Below are 16,155 nucleotides of genomic sequence, written 5' to 3' on the forward strand. Positions count from 1 at the left end.
CCTGAAGTGAATGAGACGAACTTCCACCAAGCTAAGCGTGGAAGAGGACGTGGCCCCAATCGTGGTCATGGCCGTGGTCGGGGAGGAAACTCTAATCGTGGTAATAATAATACATCAAAGAACTCTCATCACCACCAGCAGTGGAAAAGGAAGGAACAAAAGCATGAAGCGGTGCAAGCAGCAAAGCCAGAAAATGCATGCTATAGATGTGGAGGAAAAGGGCATTGGTCACGTACATGTCGTACGCCAAAGCACCTGGTTGAGTTGTATCAAGCCTCCCTAAAGAAGACAGAGAAAAATGTTGAAGTAAATTTTATTTCTGAAGATAATTTAGACTTCATGCATTTGGATGTAGCTAATTACTTTGCACTCCCAGAAGGAGAAACAAGTCATGTGATCGGTAGTGAATCTGTAGAAATGTAAATATTTTAATTTTGGTTGTTTGTAGTAGATAGTATGGTTATATAATTATTGTACATAAATAAAAGTTATGCTTTGATAATGATGTTTACTATAATATATTTTATTTATGCATTTTGAAGAATATAGATAATCCTCAAATTATGTTTGGATCAAAGACCAATCATGAAGATATTTGTGTAATTGATAGTGGAACAACCCATGCCATATTCAAGGATCAGAAATACTTTTCTTATTTGCATAAGGAAAAAGCAAATGTTTCAACAATTTCTGGTAATATAAGTTTGATTTAAGGCTCCGGAAGAGCCATTATATTTTTGTCTAAGGGAACAAAACTTATTATCGACAATGCATTGTTCTCCTCCAAGTCCCGAAGAAACTTGTTGAGTTTTATAGATATCCGCCGAAATGGGTATCATGTTGAGACAATAGATGAAATGAACGTGAAATATCTTTATATTACAAAGAATATTTCTGGCCAGAAATGCATTGTAGAAAAGTTACCAACTTTATCTTCTGGCTTATACTATTCAAAAGTTAGTACAGTTGAAGCACACTCTATCGTAAACCAGAAATTTGCGGATTCAAATACTTTTGTGCTTTGGCATGGCCGTTTGGGCCATCCCGGATCAATAATGATGAGACGAATTACTGAAAATTCAAGTGGGCATCCATTAAAGAACCTGGAGTTTCTTACAAATAATGAATTTTCTTGTGATGCTTGTTATTAAGGCAAAATGATCACTAGACCATCACCAATGAAGGTTGGCACTGAATCCTCTGCCTTTTTAGAACGTATACATGGGGATATATGTGGACCTATTCACCCACCAAGTGGGTTGTTTAAATATTTTATGGTCCTAATAGATGCGTCTTCAAGATGGTCTCATGTGTGCCTACTATCATTTCGCAACTTGACGTTTGCAAAGTTATTAGCCCAAATAATTCGATTAAGGGCACAATTCTCAGATTATCCTATAAAGGTTATTCGCCTTGATAATGCTGGAGAATTCTCATCTCAAACTTTTGATGATTATTGTCTATTAGTTGGGATAAAAATTGAACATCCTGTAGCTTATGTTCATACTCAAAATGGTCTTGCAGAGTCATTTATTAAACACATGCAGTTGATAGCAAGACCACTACTTATGAAAACAAAATTGCCCACTACTGTTTGGGGCCATGCTATCTTGTACGCAGCATCACTTATCCGTCTCAGACCGACACATTATAATAAATATTCTCCGTCACAATTAGTTTTTGGTCATGAACCAAATATTGTCCATCTACGAATTTTTGGATGTGTTGTATATGTGCCAGTAGCACCACCACAACGCAGGTTAGGAATATATGTTAGGTTTGAATCACTCTCTATTATTCGCTATCTTGAACCATTGACGGGAGATTTATTTACTGCTCGATTTGTAGATTGTCGATTTGATGAAATAAATTTCCAACAATTAGAGGGAGAGAAAAAGGAAATCAAAAGAGAAATTGTGTGGAAAGTTTCATCATTATCTCACTTTGATCCACGTACCCCTATATGTAATCAGGAGGTCCAGAAGATCATCCATTTACAGAATATAGCAAATAAAATGCCAGACACATTTACTGATTTGAAAAGGATAACTAAGTCATATATCCCTGCAGAGAATGTGCCTATTCGAATTGATGTCTCAGCAAGACCATCTACCAGCATGAGAGCTAGTGAACCTAAAGCGTAGGCCTTTGGGTTCTAAGGATCGAAATCCTAGAAAAAGAAAATCGATAAACAATCAAAATGATATTATGAAGGGATCTCCTGAAGAGACCCAAGATCTGATTAGTTCTGAGATTCCCGAAGAAATCAATGAACCCGAGACTCAAGTGAGTGAGGAACTTTTAATAAGTTCTACTGGTGATGGGATTAATTTAAATCGATTTGAAATAGTGGTGGATAATATTTTTGCATATAATGTTGCACTTAACATTATGTAAGATAGTGAGAATCTTGAACCCCGATCTGTCGAAGAATGTCGACAAAGATCTGATTAGCCAAAATGGCAAGAGTCAATTCAATCGGAATTGAAGTCACTTGCTAAAAGAGAGGTCTTTGGACCAGTAGTCTAAACACCTGCTGGTATAAAGCTAGTTGGTCATAAATGAGTTTTGTGCGAAAAAGGAATGATAAAAATGAAGTTGAAAGATACAAGGCTCGCCTTGTTGCACAAGGATTCTCACAACGACCTGGAGTCGATTATGAAGAAACATATTCACCCGTTATGGATGCCATAACATTTCGATATCTCATCAGTTTAGCCTTACGTGAAAGGCTTGAAATACATCTAATGGATGTGGTTACAACTTATCTATACGGGTTACTTGATAATGAAATTTACATGAAAATCCCTGAAGGATTTAAAATGCCTGAAGCATATTCAAAATCTCGGGAAATGTACTCAATCAGATTACAAAGATCTTTGTACGGTTTAAAGCAATCTAGGCGCATGTGGTATAATCGTCTCAGTGAATATTTGCTGAAAGAGGGTTACATAAATGATGTTATTTGTCCATGTATTTTTATAAATAAAATGGCCTCAGAATTTGTTATACTTGTTGTTTATGTTGATGACATAAATCTTGTTGGAACCCAGAAGAGCTCCAAAAGGCAATTAAATATCTTAAGAAAGAATTTGAGATGAAAGATCTTGGAAAGACAAAACTTTGTCTTGGTGTGCAGATTAAACATTTAGCAGACGAAATATTTATCCATCAATCTGCCTATACAGAAAAGGGTCTTAAAACGCTTTTACATGGACAAAGCGCACCCATTGAGTACACCAATGGTTGTTCGATCACTTGAAGTGAATAAAGATTTGTTCCGACCTCCAGAAGAGGATGAGGAACTCATTGGTCCCGAAGTACCCTATCTCAGTGCAATTGGTGCACTAATGTATCTTGCTAATGCTACAAGGCCTGACATAGCATTTTCTGTTAATTTACTAGCAAGATATAGTTATTCTCTTACACAGAGACATTGGAACGAGATTAAGCATATATTGCGATATTTAAAGGGAAATCTTGATATAGGTTTGTTTTATTCTAACAAAGATAGTGCAGATCTTGTTGGTTATGCAGATGCATGTTATTTATCTGATCCCCATAAAGCTAGATCTCAAACCGGGTACGTGTTTACATGTGGAGGTACTATCATATCATGGCGCTCCACAAAGCAATCTATTGTTGCTACTTCTTCAAATGATGCTGAAATAATAGTTATTCATGAAGCAAGTAGGGAATGCGTATGGTTGAGATCAATAATTTATTTTATTCGAGAAAAATGTGGTTTGGAATGTGAGAAAAGACCCACAATTTTATACGAAGACAATGCTGCATGCATAGCCCAATTGAAGGGAGGATTTATAAAAGGAGATAGAACGAAGCACATTTCACCAAAATTATTCTACACACACGATTTTCAGAAAAATGGTGACATTGATGTGCAACAAATTCGTTCAAGTGACAATCCGGCAGATTTATTCACTAAATCTTTGCCAACTTCAACTTTTGAGAAGATGGTATACACGATTGAAATGTAGATACTCAAATATTTGAAACAAGATTTTCATAAGGGGGAGTAAAATATGCGATGTACTCTTTTTTTCCTTACTAAGTTTTTTTCCCACAGGGTTTTATTATAAGGTTTTTAATGAGGCGGGTAGAAGTGCGTATTACTAAATATGTGTACTCTTTTTCCTTCACTAGGATTTTTCCCACTGAATTTTTCCTAGTAAGGTTTTAACGAGGCACAATACCTTTTAATGAACATCCAAGGGGGAGTGTTATGAAAATAATTATTGTGGATGTCTATTTATTACTCCGCTATAGATAATCTTCGTGAATAAGACTATCCATTTAGTACTTTGTTGAAGTTTATCTACAAGCAGCTGATGCAGGCAGGTTGCAAGCAGCTCAATGAAATGATTTGCGGCAGTTTCTTATTAAACAGGCAGGTTACAAGCAGCTCATGTAGACAGCTTACAAGCAGCTAAAGAAAAGCCTTGCAGCTGCTTCCTTTCTTCTATAAATAGAGGAGTTTTCAGTTCATTATGTACATAAGTTTGAAGTTTGAATAATATATCAGTTTCTCCCAATACTTGTCTTTACTTTATAGTCTTTATTTTATAACAAAGACTGTATACAATTCATCTTAATTGTCTGTATAGAGTTACTATTGTCTTCAAAACACCTTGCATTTCTCTCTGTCCATATAGTCCACCATACACAAGCTGGGGTGGAGTTCCACCATTTCTTCTGCCTTCCCCTGCCTCCCCTCTTTTTCCAGCATTTCAGAAGCTCAATTGTAGACTCTGGCATGGCCCAATTTAGGCCAATCATGCTCAAAAAAATCTGCCAAAGCTGACCAGTCACTTTGCAGTGTAAGAACAGATGGTTATTATTTTCTATGTTCTCATGACACAAGAAGCATCTTGAGCTTAGCCGAAATCCCCTTCTTTGTAGTTTTTCATGAGTGAAGCATGCTCGTCTAGCCACCAACCAGGAGAAACGTATCACTTTGAAATGAGCATTAACTTTCCAAATATTTTTAAGGCCAGCTTGTATTTTGATGTCCAGTAGAGTTTAAAAGAGTGTATACTGATTTAACAGTGAAGTCCTTTCCATCACTCTTCCATATCATGGAATCTTCATTGTGAGATGTACCGTTGAAGGTATCCAAGTCCTTCAGTAACTCAGTTACTCTTATAACCTCCCAATCATTCAACGATCTCCTAAAATATAGATTCCAGCCTTGTAAGCTCCAAGTGTCTCCAATGGAAGCCTCTGATACTAGGCTTAAACAGAAAAGATGTGGGAACATATCTTTTAGAGGGGCATATCCCAACCAATTGTCATTCCAAAATGAGATTTTTCTCCTGTTACCCACTGTAAACCCCACATTAGCGTTAAAAGTAGGCCACTGAGCTCTAATGGATCTCCAAACACTAACTGCATATGCCGTTGTCACAGGCTTGGTGCACCATTGTCCCTGTTGTCCATATTTGTTGATCACCACCTCCTTCCACAAAGCTTGGTTTTCATTGTTGAATCTTCATAGCCATTTCATTAGAAGACTCTTGTTTTGTGTTCTTATGTTTTTAATACCAAGACCACCTTTCCAGTTGACTAAGTGAAAACTCTTTTTATCTTTGCTTCCTTGCCATAAGAAATTTTTTCTGAGAGAATCCAACCTCTTTTCCACCTTTGCAGGTATTGGAAAAAGAGACATCACATATGTAGGCAGAGAATCCAGCACAACATTAATGAGAATCACCCGACCGCCCAGAGATAGGTATTGTGTTTTCCATCTAGCCAGTCTCCTTTCAACCCTCTCTACAACTCCACTCCATACCTCCATAACTTTATTTCTTGAACCAAGGGATAGTCCCAAATAAGCAGTTGGTAGGCAATCTATCTCACATCCAAGAATCCCTGCTAAGACTTGGGCATCTGCCACTTCTTTAACCGGAATCAACCTACTTTTTCTCCAATTTACATGTAATCCAGACACAAATTCAAACACAATAAGTATTAGCCTCAAATACCTCATCTGCTCAGCTTTTGCCTCGCACAAAACTAGAGTATCATCAACATATAGAAGATGTGATACCTCCATCTCATTGCCAGCATTGTTAGGTACCCTGAAGCCTCTCAACCACCCATTCTGATTAACAGTTTTCAACATATTGTTGAGTCCTTCCATGGACATAATAAACAAAAAAGGGGATAAAGAATCTCCTTGTCTTAACCCCCTATGAGAAGGAAAAAAACCCTCTGGTGATCCGTTAATCAGTATAGAAAATCTTACTATGCTAATGCAAAATTTAATCCAGTTTTGCCACTTTCTTCCAAATCCCTTCCTTAAGGGTTTTGATTAAATTGTTTACCCTCAAAATCGGATAACAATTGAATTTGTTAGTGGTTTAAAGGATATGCAGATTAACTTGATACAAAGCGATAAATTAGATTGTAATTAAAATAAATAATGATAAATTAACTGCAAACCACATGAATTGGATGATTTCAGCTTAAGAAAGCCAGCTACCCTTGAGTTGAATGTATTTTTATTGACACAAAGATATCAGAGAGTAAGAACTTAGAGAACGTATTGCTTATCAGTGTATGTTACAATGTCTCTCATAAATTGTCAAGTCCCCTTTATATATTAGGGGGGACCTACCTTTTAAGATATTATCTTATTGTTCTATAAAAGGCAAAAGTTCATGATTTGCTGACCGTTGGTCCCTTTTTGACTCATTCCATAATTTCTGCCATAATGATTGGTTAATGATGAGAATTACGTACCCCTGTCGGTTGAGTTGGCAAACCTTTCTTCGAGACCGTTAGAAACAAGACCGGTTATGCCTTCGGTAAACTCGAGGGCAAATATGATGGTTTTGATGGGTAACTTTGACAATGCTTTGGGTTCGATCATAATCACCATGTACCGATCTTGACTGACGATGCTAGACGTCAGATCGATTTTCAAGCTCGACTTCACCCGATCACAGATATATCGACCCTGGCCTAATAAGGGAGTTCGGAAGCTCGATTGTCATGACCCAAAACCCAAAATCCAATTAACCACTAACCAATTCCAATAACAATCAATAAAGCAATTAAGTGAAGAAATTATCTGAATCTGATACATTCCTCAAGAACTGGTAGTACAAATCATGAGCTTCTAAGAATAAAGTTTACAAAGCTGAAATGAAGTAAATACATCGTCTGTTTGAAAAGTACATAAACAAAGTTTTATAGATCTAAGGCTACCACGAACAAGAGGCAGCTACCACCGGGACGCAGGTACATCTTCAAATCCAGCTCCCATCGAACACAGCAACATCAACAGTCAATATCTGCACGCAAAGTGCAGAAGTGTAGTATAAGTACAACCGACCCCATGTACTCAATAAGTAACAAACCTAACCTTATGTTGAAAGTAGTGACGAGCTAACAAAAAAGGTCGGGTCCAACACCAATATTCCACAATAATTCATAACAACATAGTACAATAACAAAGGAGTACCTCAGAAATAAAAAGCTCAGTTCGTTCACAGTTCCAGAAAAAATAGGCATTTCTTTTCAGGTATCTCAGTGAAAACCCAAATTTTTTACCGAAAAATTCAAAATACGAGTAAGTTTGAAAACTGTGGTTTTTCCCTAAAACTCCTTTCAACAAATAGTAAGATGTTTCATTTTCAGATAGTATGAGGAAAGTACTTCTCTATGCCTACATGTCAAGATACAGGTAAAATCATAAATGTTCCCCAAACTGGGTAGCAGAAGAAAATGCACCTCTATGCATGTATCTCAAGTACGCATGTCAAATGTAATGCATCTCGATGATGAGCTCATGTACTCACACTCTCAGAGTACTCAATCTCATTGTCTCGCATTCTCTCTCACTATGCTCAGCACACGCAATCACTCAGCGGTGTACAATACCCGCTGCGGCGTACAACCCAATCCATATATGATCATAAGGCCCATTGCGACGTGCAACCCGATCTACATATATATAGTCGACTGTGTTCACTGGGGTGTGCAAACTCCGGAGGGGCTCCTTCAGCCCAAGCGCTATATCGCTGCGGCGTGCAGCCCGATCCCATAAAATGTAATCAATATAACATGTTACGGCGTGCAGCTCGATCCCAAAATATGTAATCAATATAACCTGCTGCGGCGTGCTACCCGATCCCAAAATATGTAATCAATATAACCTGTTGCGGCGTGTAGCCCGATCCCAAAATATGTAATCAATATAACCTGTCGCGGCGTGCAGTCCGATCCCAAAATATCACTCTCACTCGGGACCTCGGCCTCACTCAGTCATCAATCTCTCCAGTCTCACTCACGGGCTCATAATATCATGAAACTATAACTAGCCCGGCAACAATGATATGATATATCAATAAATAATAACTGAGACTGAGATATGGTATGAATGTATGGATATGACTGAGTATGAAATATCAATGAAATCAGTGAGATGACAGTAAGAAATGACCACTATGGGTCCAAATAGTATCGGCATAATACCTAAACATGATATCTAGCATGATTGACAGCTTAATTACTTTATCACATGGTGAAAACACGGATATCAACAAAGTAGGACCATATACAGTGCCATGGGAACAACAGAGTCTCAGTTCACATGGTACACGCCCATCACCTAGCATGCCACCTCAACACTAATCACATAACACGTATTTCGGGGTTTCATACCCTCAGCTCCAAGATTAGAAGAGTTACTTACCTTGAACAAGCCAATTCCAACACCGAGTAAGCCAAGCGATTCTCCAAAATGCCATCGCGCGCGTTCCGACCTCCGAACGGCTCAAAACTAATCAAAATAACTCAAATACATCAAACAATGCTAAAGGAACCAATCCCGATCTAAAAAGATTAAATCTTGAATCAAAAGCCCAAAATCAGCCAAAAGCCCAACCTGGGCCCACACCTCGGAACCCAACAAAATTTATAAAATTCAACAACCCATTCAATTACGAGTCCAACCATACTAGTTTCACTCAAATCCGACTCCAATTCGATGTTCAAAACTCAAAAATTCATATTATGAAACTTTAGGCCAAAACCCCCCAATTTTCTCTTTAAATTCACAATCCAATTACCAAAAATCATGCTTCTGCGGAGAAGCACTGGAGGCCTGCCTTCGCACCTGCGGTAAATACCTGCATCTGTGCACTCGCAGGTGTGCGCCCAAATATCGCTTCTGCGCTCAACTCACCGCATCTGCGCCTTCGTAGATGCGAAGCAATCTCCGCTTATGCGAAACCCTGCTCCCAGCTATATTTTCGCTCCTGCGACCCCTTCGTCGCTTCTGTGACCATCGCACCTGCGCAAACCAGCCATAGGTGCGGTCACACCATAACCAACAATAGCAACATGAAGTGAAAATGATCTGAACCTCGTCCAAAACTCATCCGAGACACTCGGGACCCTATCCGAATATACCAACAAGTCCAATAACATAATACGGACCTACTCGAGGCCTCAAATCACGCATAACAACATCGAAATGACGAATCGCACCTCAAATCGAAATCTATGAACTTTGAACTTTCGAATTCAATAACTCGTGCCCAAACATAGCAAATCAATCCAGAATGACTTCAAATTTTGCGCACAGGTCCCAAATAATATAACAGAGCTATTCCAATTCCCAGAATCACAATCAAAATATGATATCAAAAAGTCCACTCCCGATCAAACTTTTCAAAATTTTTACTTTCGCCATTTCGAGCCAAATTCAACCACGGACCTCCAAATCACAATCCGGACGCGCTCCTAAGTCCAAAATCACCAACGGAGCTAACGGGACCATCAAAATTCCATTCTGAGGTCAAATGCTAAAAGTCAAACTTGGTCAACTCTCCCAATTTAAAGCTTAAACCATGAAATCCATTCTTCCAAATTCGATTCTGAATGACCTGAAACCAAAACCGACGATTCACATAAGTCATAATGCATCATACAGAGCTACTCATGCCCGTAAGCTACCGAGCGAAGTGCAAATGCTTAAAAAGACCGGTCGGGTCGTTACATCCTCCCCACTAAAACATACGTTCTTCCTCGAACGTGCCAAGAGTTGTTCCAAAAACCATCAAATCGCCGTGTAACCTTACCATGCACATACCCGGGGGTGATCCCACGTCACCCTATCCCATACAAGTCCGATAACACAACATAACTGAAATTCTCAATTCAACCTAGCCCACAAGCCTTCGAATCTAATTTCCAGCATCCGAAATTTCTTATAAGATCAGAATTTCGCATCTACATACTGTATAAGTCTGAACAAGCTATACCAAAAGTCGTAACCATAACTCAAATACCACATAGCTCAAATGCTCGAAGCAATGATTTCTAATCACAGTAGCTGCTCAAATCAACCCAATGCCGGTAATAAACCTCATATCATACAAGACTCCATTCTAAAACCTTCGTACACTGCCGATGATGAAAGAAACATGCAGAAACTCGTAACCATTCATCAGATCCACCAGTCATGGAGCTCCCTCTCCTTCGACAAGGACTATAGCAAATTTCTAAGCTGACTTTCGATATTATCCTTCCAACCATGCTGTAATCAATTTCGATAGTATCCATTCTAGGTCCAATGACCTCATCTCATCCAACACGACCCCTATAATGACATGACACATCAATACAATCTAAATCCATAACCCGTGCAATCCGTGCACCATTAAGCAACATTCCAAATATACTCAAATCATGGAAAAAAAATAACTCAGACGAGAGAACCATCCCGCAAGTTCAACAAGTACCACCACAACCGAAATGCTACGAACCCATCATAACTAGTAGAACCAAGACACACGAATCTAACACAAAGGATCAGATCTTAACATAACTCCGTTGTAATGCGTGACCCCACCCAAACACTGGTCCATATGAAATACTTCAGCTACCATGCTCAAAATGAATGACCACGCAAAATTCGACATCAAGTACCCAAAGTGCATTACCGTAACTCCGGAGGGCAAATAACACAATACCACAATCCGGAAAGAACATAGCCAACGCACAAACAATCACGCAATACTCAAATACTCATCTCGCTCAAATTCCGCTATAAAGCCCAAATAGAACCACATCGGGTGTGCATATAACCCACGAATCACAACCCCTTGTAGCATAGAAGAGTAACTCACAGATCATTTCAGAACACGAATAAGCTCAACGACAACCGAATGGTACATCCCTCAACAATAGCGGTATGGAGCCAATCAATCCGGCTCAGTGTAGAATACACATCCTAATTGGGACCACCAATGGACCCCCAAATCAACTCCGGCCACCCATAAATAGATAAATAACCCTCCGAAAGCCCACAATGACTGAATCATAACACATACTATCATCTGGCTAGCTTCGGCCATGACTTCACAGTCCACAGCCATGAAACAATCTGTTCCTGAGAACTCCCAGTCTCCAAATCCATAGAACACACGAATCACCATATCTGATCCCAACTCCACCGCCAGAATGTCTAACACATCTCTCATACACGATCCTCCCATGAGAAATACTTCTAAAATTCTTCCGTGCCACATAGCAAAATTTGAATATCAGCAGTCGATCAACCAGGAGAGTGCCGCAATACCAATGAAGTATCCATAAATCAAAACACATTGCCCTTTCTGAAATGTATACTCCCATCATGCCATACCGATTAGTAATATCATCTACCTAGTCATCTGAAACCGTCCATGCTGCCTACGAATTTATACCCTTCTTTTCCAAACTGACCCGTGACCTTGCACATGCAAATCTCAATCCCACACAACACACCGCATCATAATCAATTCTGAGTCACAAGCAGGATACATACCCGATCGGTCAGAAACCTTCCATTTGATCTCATCCCGGAGAAAATCCCAATACGCAACATATTCCTCACGCCGGTAGGAAATATACTCCTCGAACCGTGGTAAAACCCATTGAGAACTCTTCGAAGCCCATTTTCACACAACCAAGCTATCAGAACTAAATCTCTCTAACTCATCCAGCCACGCAGGTCGCCAAAAACCAAGAGCATTGCCACGAAACACCTGTGGAGACTAGTCACATCATAAGTACCCAAAGAACCGATTATATCCATTACTGTGCTGATCCAACCTACTACCACGTTGTCCTATTTCTCCAAGTCCCTTCCAAGTTGCCTTGAAATTGATACTTCTCTATGCTGGAACACCACGATCCTTAACCAAAATTCACCACACAAGAGACCCCAGTATAAAACCACAATGCCCTAAGGCCCATAAGCCACTGACTTCCCTCTTAAGCACCTCAAAGCTCCACAACCGCGGCACCCACTCTAAAGAGACCTTATGTGAACCTAAAACTATTTCCTTCACCTTCTTGACGCAGAAATGCATAATCCACAATGGTATAAAAATGCCACAAGTCTCGACACCATCCAATGTGAATCTCAATTTTCTAGCCATATACAAATCCTGAAAATTCCAAACCGCTACATATAAATCGTGAATCCATTAGAACTATTCTTGAGAGTCATCCACTCTACCCAAATCTCAATTGAACCAACCAAACGGACCGAACAACTTGTGCCCCATTAGTACACCAACACCTAAGGGAGTAGCCCACACTCCTAAGCAATCGAGCAAATTCCTACTCAATGTACACTACATCCTTTGCGAATAACCACTCAATTATCCCATATACCCATAGAGCGTAATACAACCTGTATCCAGAATTTCCTTTACCTGAGTCATCCTCGATCTCGACCTCTGCAAGTCATAACTGATTCACCAGTATACCCTGAACCGAAACCAATACGACACATAACCGTGTAAATAACTCGTCGATAGCAGACTCCCCCACTTGGCTCAAAGCCATAGAACAAAACAGCCGATAACATCACGATACCCATACTCTATTACTGCCAGAATCCCGCACTGAAATTCAACTAAATCCTTCGTAAGCCCATGTAACACAAATCATATAATACCTCAAATTTTCTGCAAATCTCGCATTCATCGTCTGATAGTCAGGTCAACTGTTACAACCGATCCAAACTCAAATCACACAAATATACCTAACTGGTAGAAAAGAACGCCTCCACACAACATCATAAAAATCATACATCCGTAGATTACCTCGCAGGTTATAACCCACCTGTTCAGCCTCAAACTGACATCTCTTTATCCCCTTTCACAACCACAACTACTAAGCAATCACTCAATCTTCTTGATTCTGAACTCATCAACAAGACATGAGAATCTACTTTACCCCACGACTAAACAACATGAGAGATCCCTTAATACACCCGTTACTCGAGACCATACGCCAAATCAAGATAGAAATCAGGTACCCCATAGTCCTTGCTACATCTCAAGGAAACACTTCTCGTCGCATTCAAATCGTCTTAACACAAACACCTCCCGCAATCACATCATTATCATCACAAATCCATTCTACCTCTCATCGAGCCACAAATTTCACTCGCAGGGATATTAAATCATTACCGGACATATGAGTCCCAAAAGCACGTGCTCACAAAATCAAAATCTCCGTGCTCAAGCTACCGTCAATACCCGGCCTCAAGTCCTCCAGACTGGCCCATCATCAGCACGCCAAAATCATATCTCGCACCTCAACCATGGAACCACAAGCCGCTGGCGCACATCCGATATCGAGCGCTCACATGCGCATACGAATGCGTGGAAGGAATTCAAAGAGTTACGCTTCAAGCTGAATCAATGATGCACGATAAGGAAAGAAAGATGGAAAGTATATCCTAAATGTCCTGTATCCTCTCGAAGATAGGTATGGACGTCATCATATCGATCCGCAAGACTCTACTAGACACTTGCTCATGACTTGTAGAACCTATGAACCTAGAGCTCTAATACCACCTTGTCACGACCCAAAATCCAACTAGTCGTGATGGCACATAACCCAACCCGCTAGGTAAGCCAGTTAACCACTAACCAATTCCAATAACAATCAATAAAGCAATTAAGTGAAAAAATTATCTGAATCTGATACATTCCCCAAGAACTAGTAGTACAAATCATGAGCTTCTAAGAATAGAGTTTACAAAGTTGAAATGAAGTAAATACATCGTCTGTTTGAAAAGTACATAAACAGAGTTTTATAGATCTAAGGCTACCACGAACAAGAGGCAGCTACTATCGGGACGCATGTACATCTTCAAATCCAGCTCCCATCGAACACAGCAACATCAGTAGTCAATATCTGCACGCAAAGTGCAGAAGTGTAGTATGAGTACAACCGTCCACATGTACTCAATAAGTAAAAAAACCTAGCCTTATGTTGAAAGTAGTGATGAGCTAACAAAAAGGTCGGGTCCAACACCAATATTCCACAACAGTTCATAACAGCATAGTACAATAAAGGAGTACCTCAGAAATAAAAGGCTCAGTTTGTTTAGAGTTCTAGAAAAAATAGGCATTTCTTTTCAAGTACCTCCGTGAAAACACAAATCTTTTACCGAAAAAGCCAAAATACGAGTAAGTTTGAAAATTATGTTTTTTCCCCAAAACTCCTTTCAATAAATAGTAAGATGTTTCATTTTCAGATAGTATGAGAAAAGTACTTCTCTATGCCTACATGTCAAGATACAGGTAAAATCATAAATGTTCCCAAAACTGGGTAGCAGAAGGAAATGCACCTCTATGCATGTATCTCAAGTACGCATGTCAAATTCAATGCATCTCGATGATGAGCTCACGTACTCACATTCTCAGAGTACTAAATCTCACTGTCTCGCATTCTCTCTCACTATGCTCAGCACACTCAATCACTCAGCGGTGTACAATACCCGCTGCGGCGTACAACCCGATCCATATATGATCATAAGGCCCATTGTGACGTGCAACCCGATCCATATATATATAGTCGATTGTGCTCACTAGTGTGTGCAGACTCCGGATGGGCTCCTTCAGCCCAAGCGCAATATCGCTGCGGCGTGCAGCCCGATCCCATAAAATATAATCAATATAACATGTTGCCGCGTGCAGCTCGATCCCAAAATATGTAATCAATATAACTTGTTGCTGCGTGCATCCCGATCCCAAAATATGTAATCAATATAACCTACTACGGTGTACAGCCCGATCGTAAAATATCACTCTCGCTCGGGCCCTCGGCCTCACTCAGTCATCAATCTCTCCAGTTTCACTCACGGGCCCACAATATCATGAAACTATAACTAGCCCGACAACAATGATATGATGTATCAATAAATAATAACTGAGACTGAGATATGGTATGAATGCATGGATATGACTAAGTATGAAATATCAATGAAATCAGTGAGATGACAGTACGAAACGACCACTATGGGTCCAAACTGTATTGGCATAATGCCTAAACATGATATCTAGCATGATTGACAGCTTAATTACTTTATCACATGGTGAAAACACGGATATCAACAAAGTATGACCATTATACAGTGCCATGAGAACAACAGAGTCTCAGTTCACATGGTGCATGCCCACACGCCCGTCACCTAGCTTGTGCGTCACCTCAACACTAATTACATAACACATATTTCGGGGTTTCATACCCTCAGCTCCAAGATTATAAGAGTTACTTACCTCGAACAAGCCAATTCCAACACCGAGCATGCCAAGTGATGCTCCAAAATTCCATCCCGCGCGTTCCGACCTCCGAACAGCTCGAAACTAACCAAAAACAACTCAAATACATCAAACAATGCTAAAGGAACCAATCCCGATCGAAAAAGATCAAATCTTGAATCAAAAGCCCAAAATCGGCTAAAATCCCAACTTGGGACCGCACCTCGGAACCCGAAACAATTTACCAAATTCAACAACTCATTCAATTACGAGTCCAACCATACTAGTTTCACTCAAATCTGACTCCAATTCGATGTTCAAAACTCAAAAATTCATATTATGAAACTTTAGGCCAAACCACCACAATTTCCTCTTTAAATTCACAAACCAATTACCAAAATGAAGGTAGATTCATAAAATATAACCAAAACCGAGTAGAAAATACTTACCCCAATTCATATGGTGACATTTTCTTGAAAGGTTGCCTCAATCTAAGCTTGGAAATGTTAAATTGACGCCAAAATCGCGAACCTTTGTATTTTTCATTTTGCCCAGCACTTTCGCACCTGCGACACAT

At 39.7% G+C, this 16,155-nt stretch overlaps 1 protein-coding gene across 1 annotated transcript; it reads right to left on the reverse strand.

Moving 5' to 3' along the window:
* Nucleotides 1–5,005: 5,005 nt before the first annotated feature.
* Nucleotides 5,006–6,160, reverse strand: LOC138895247 (uncharacterized). Its single transcript, XM_070179919.1, has 2 exons — nucleotides 5,649–6,160; nucleotides 5,006–5,507 (listed from the first exon to the last, which is right to left on the reverse strand). Exons 1-2 carry the CDS (start codon nucleotides 6,158–6,160, stop codon nucleotides 5,006–5,008), a joined length of 1,014 nt encoding a protein of 337 aa, XP_070036020.1.
* Between the last annotated feature and the right edge of the window lie 9,995 nt (nucleotides 6,161–16,155).

Source organism: Nicotiana tomentosiformis, chromosome 7, assembly GCF_000390325.3.
Source record: "Nicotiana tomentosiformis chromosome 7, ASM39032v3, whole genome shotgun sequence".
NCBI classification, from domain to species: Eukaryota; Viridiplantae; Streptophyta; class Magnoliopsida; order Solanales; family Solanaceae; genus Nicotiana; species Nicotiana tomentosiformis.

What these genes read in the sequence shown, in the direction of transcription:
- LOC138895247 (XM_070179919.1), bottom strand. Translation starts at nt 6,160, where the DNA reads ATGGAAGGACTCAACAATATGTTGAAAACTGTTAATCAGAATGGGTGG. An exon ending in CCTGCAAAGGTGGAAAAGAG is followed by an intron (nt 5,508 to 5,648) that starts GTTGGATTCTCT and finishes ATGGCTATGAAG; the next exon opens with ATTCAACAATGAAAACCAAG.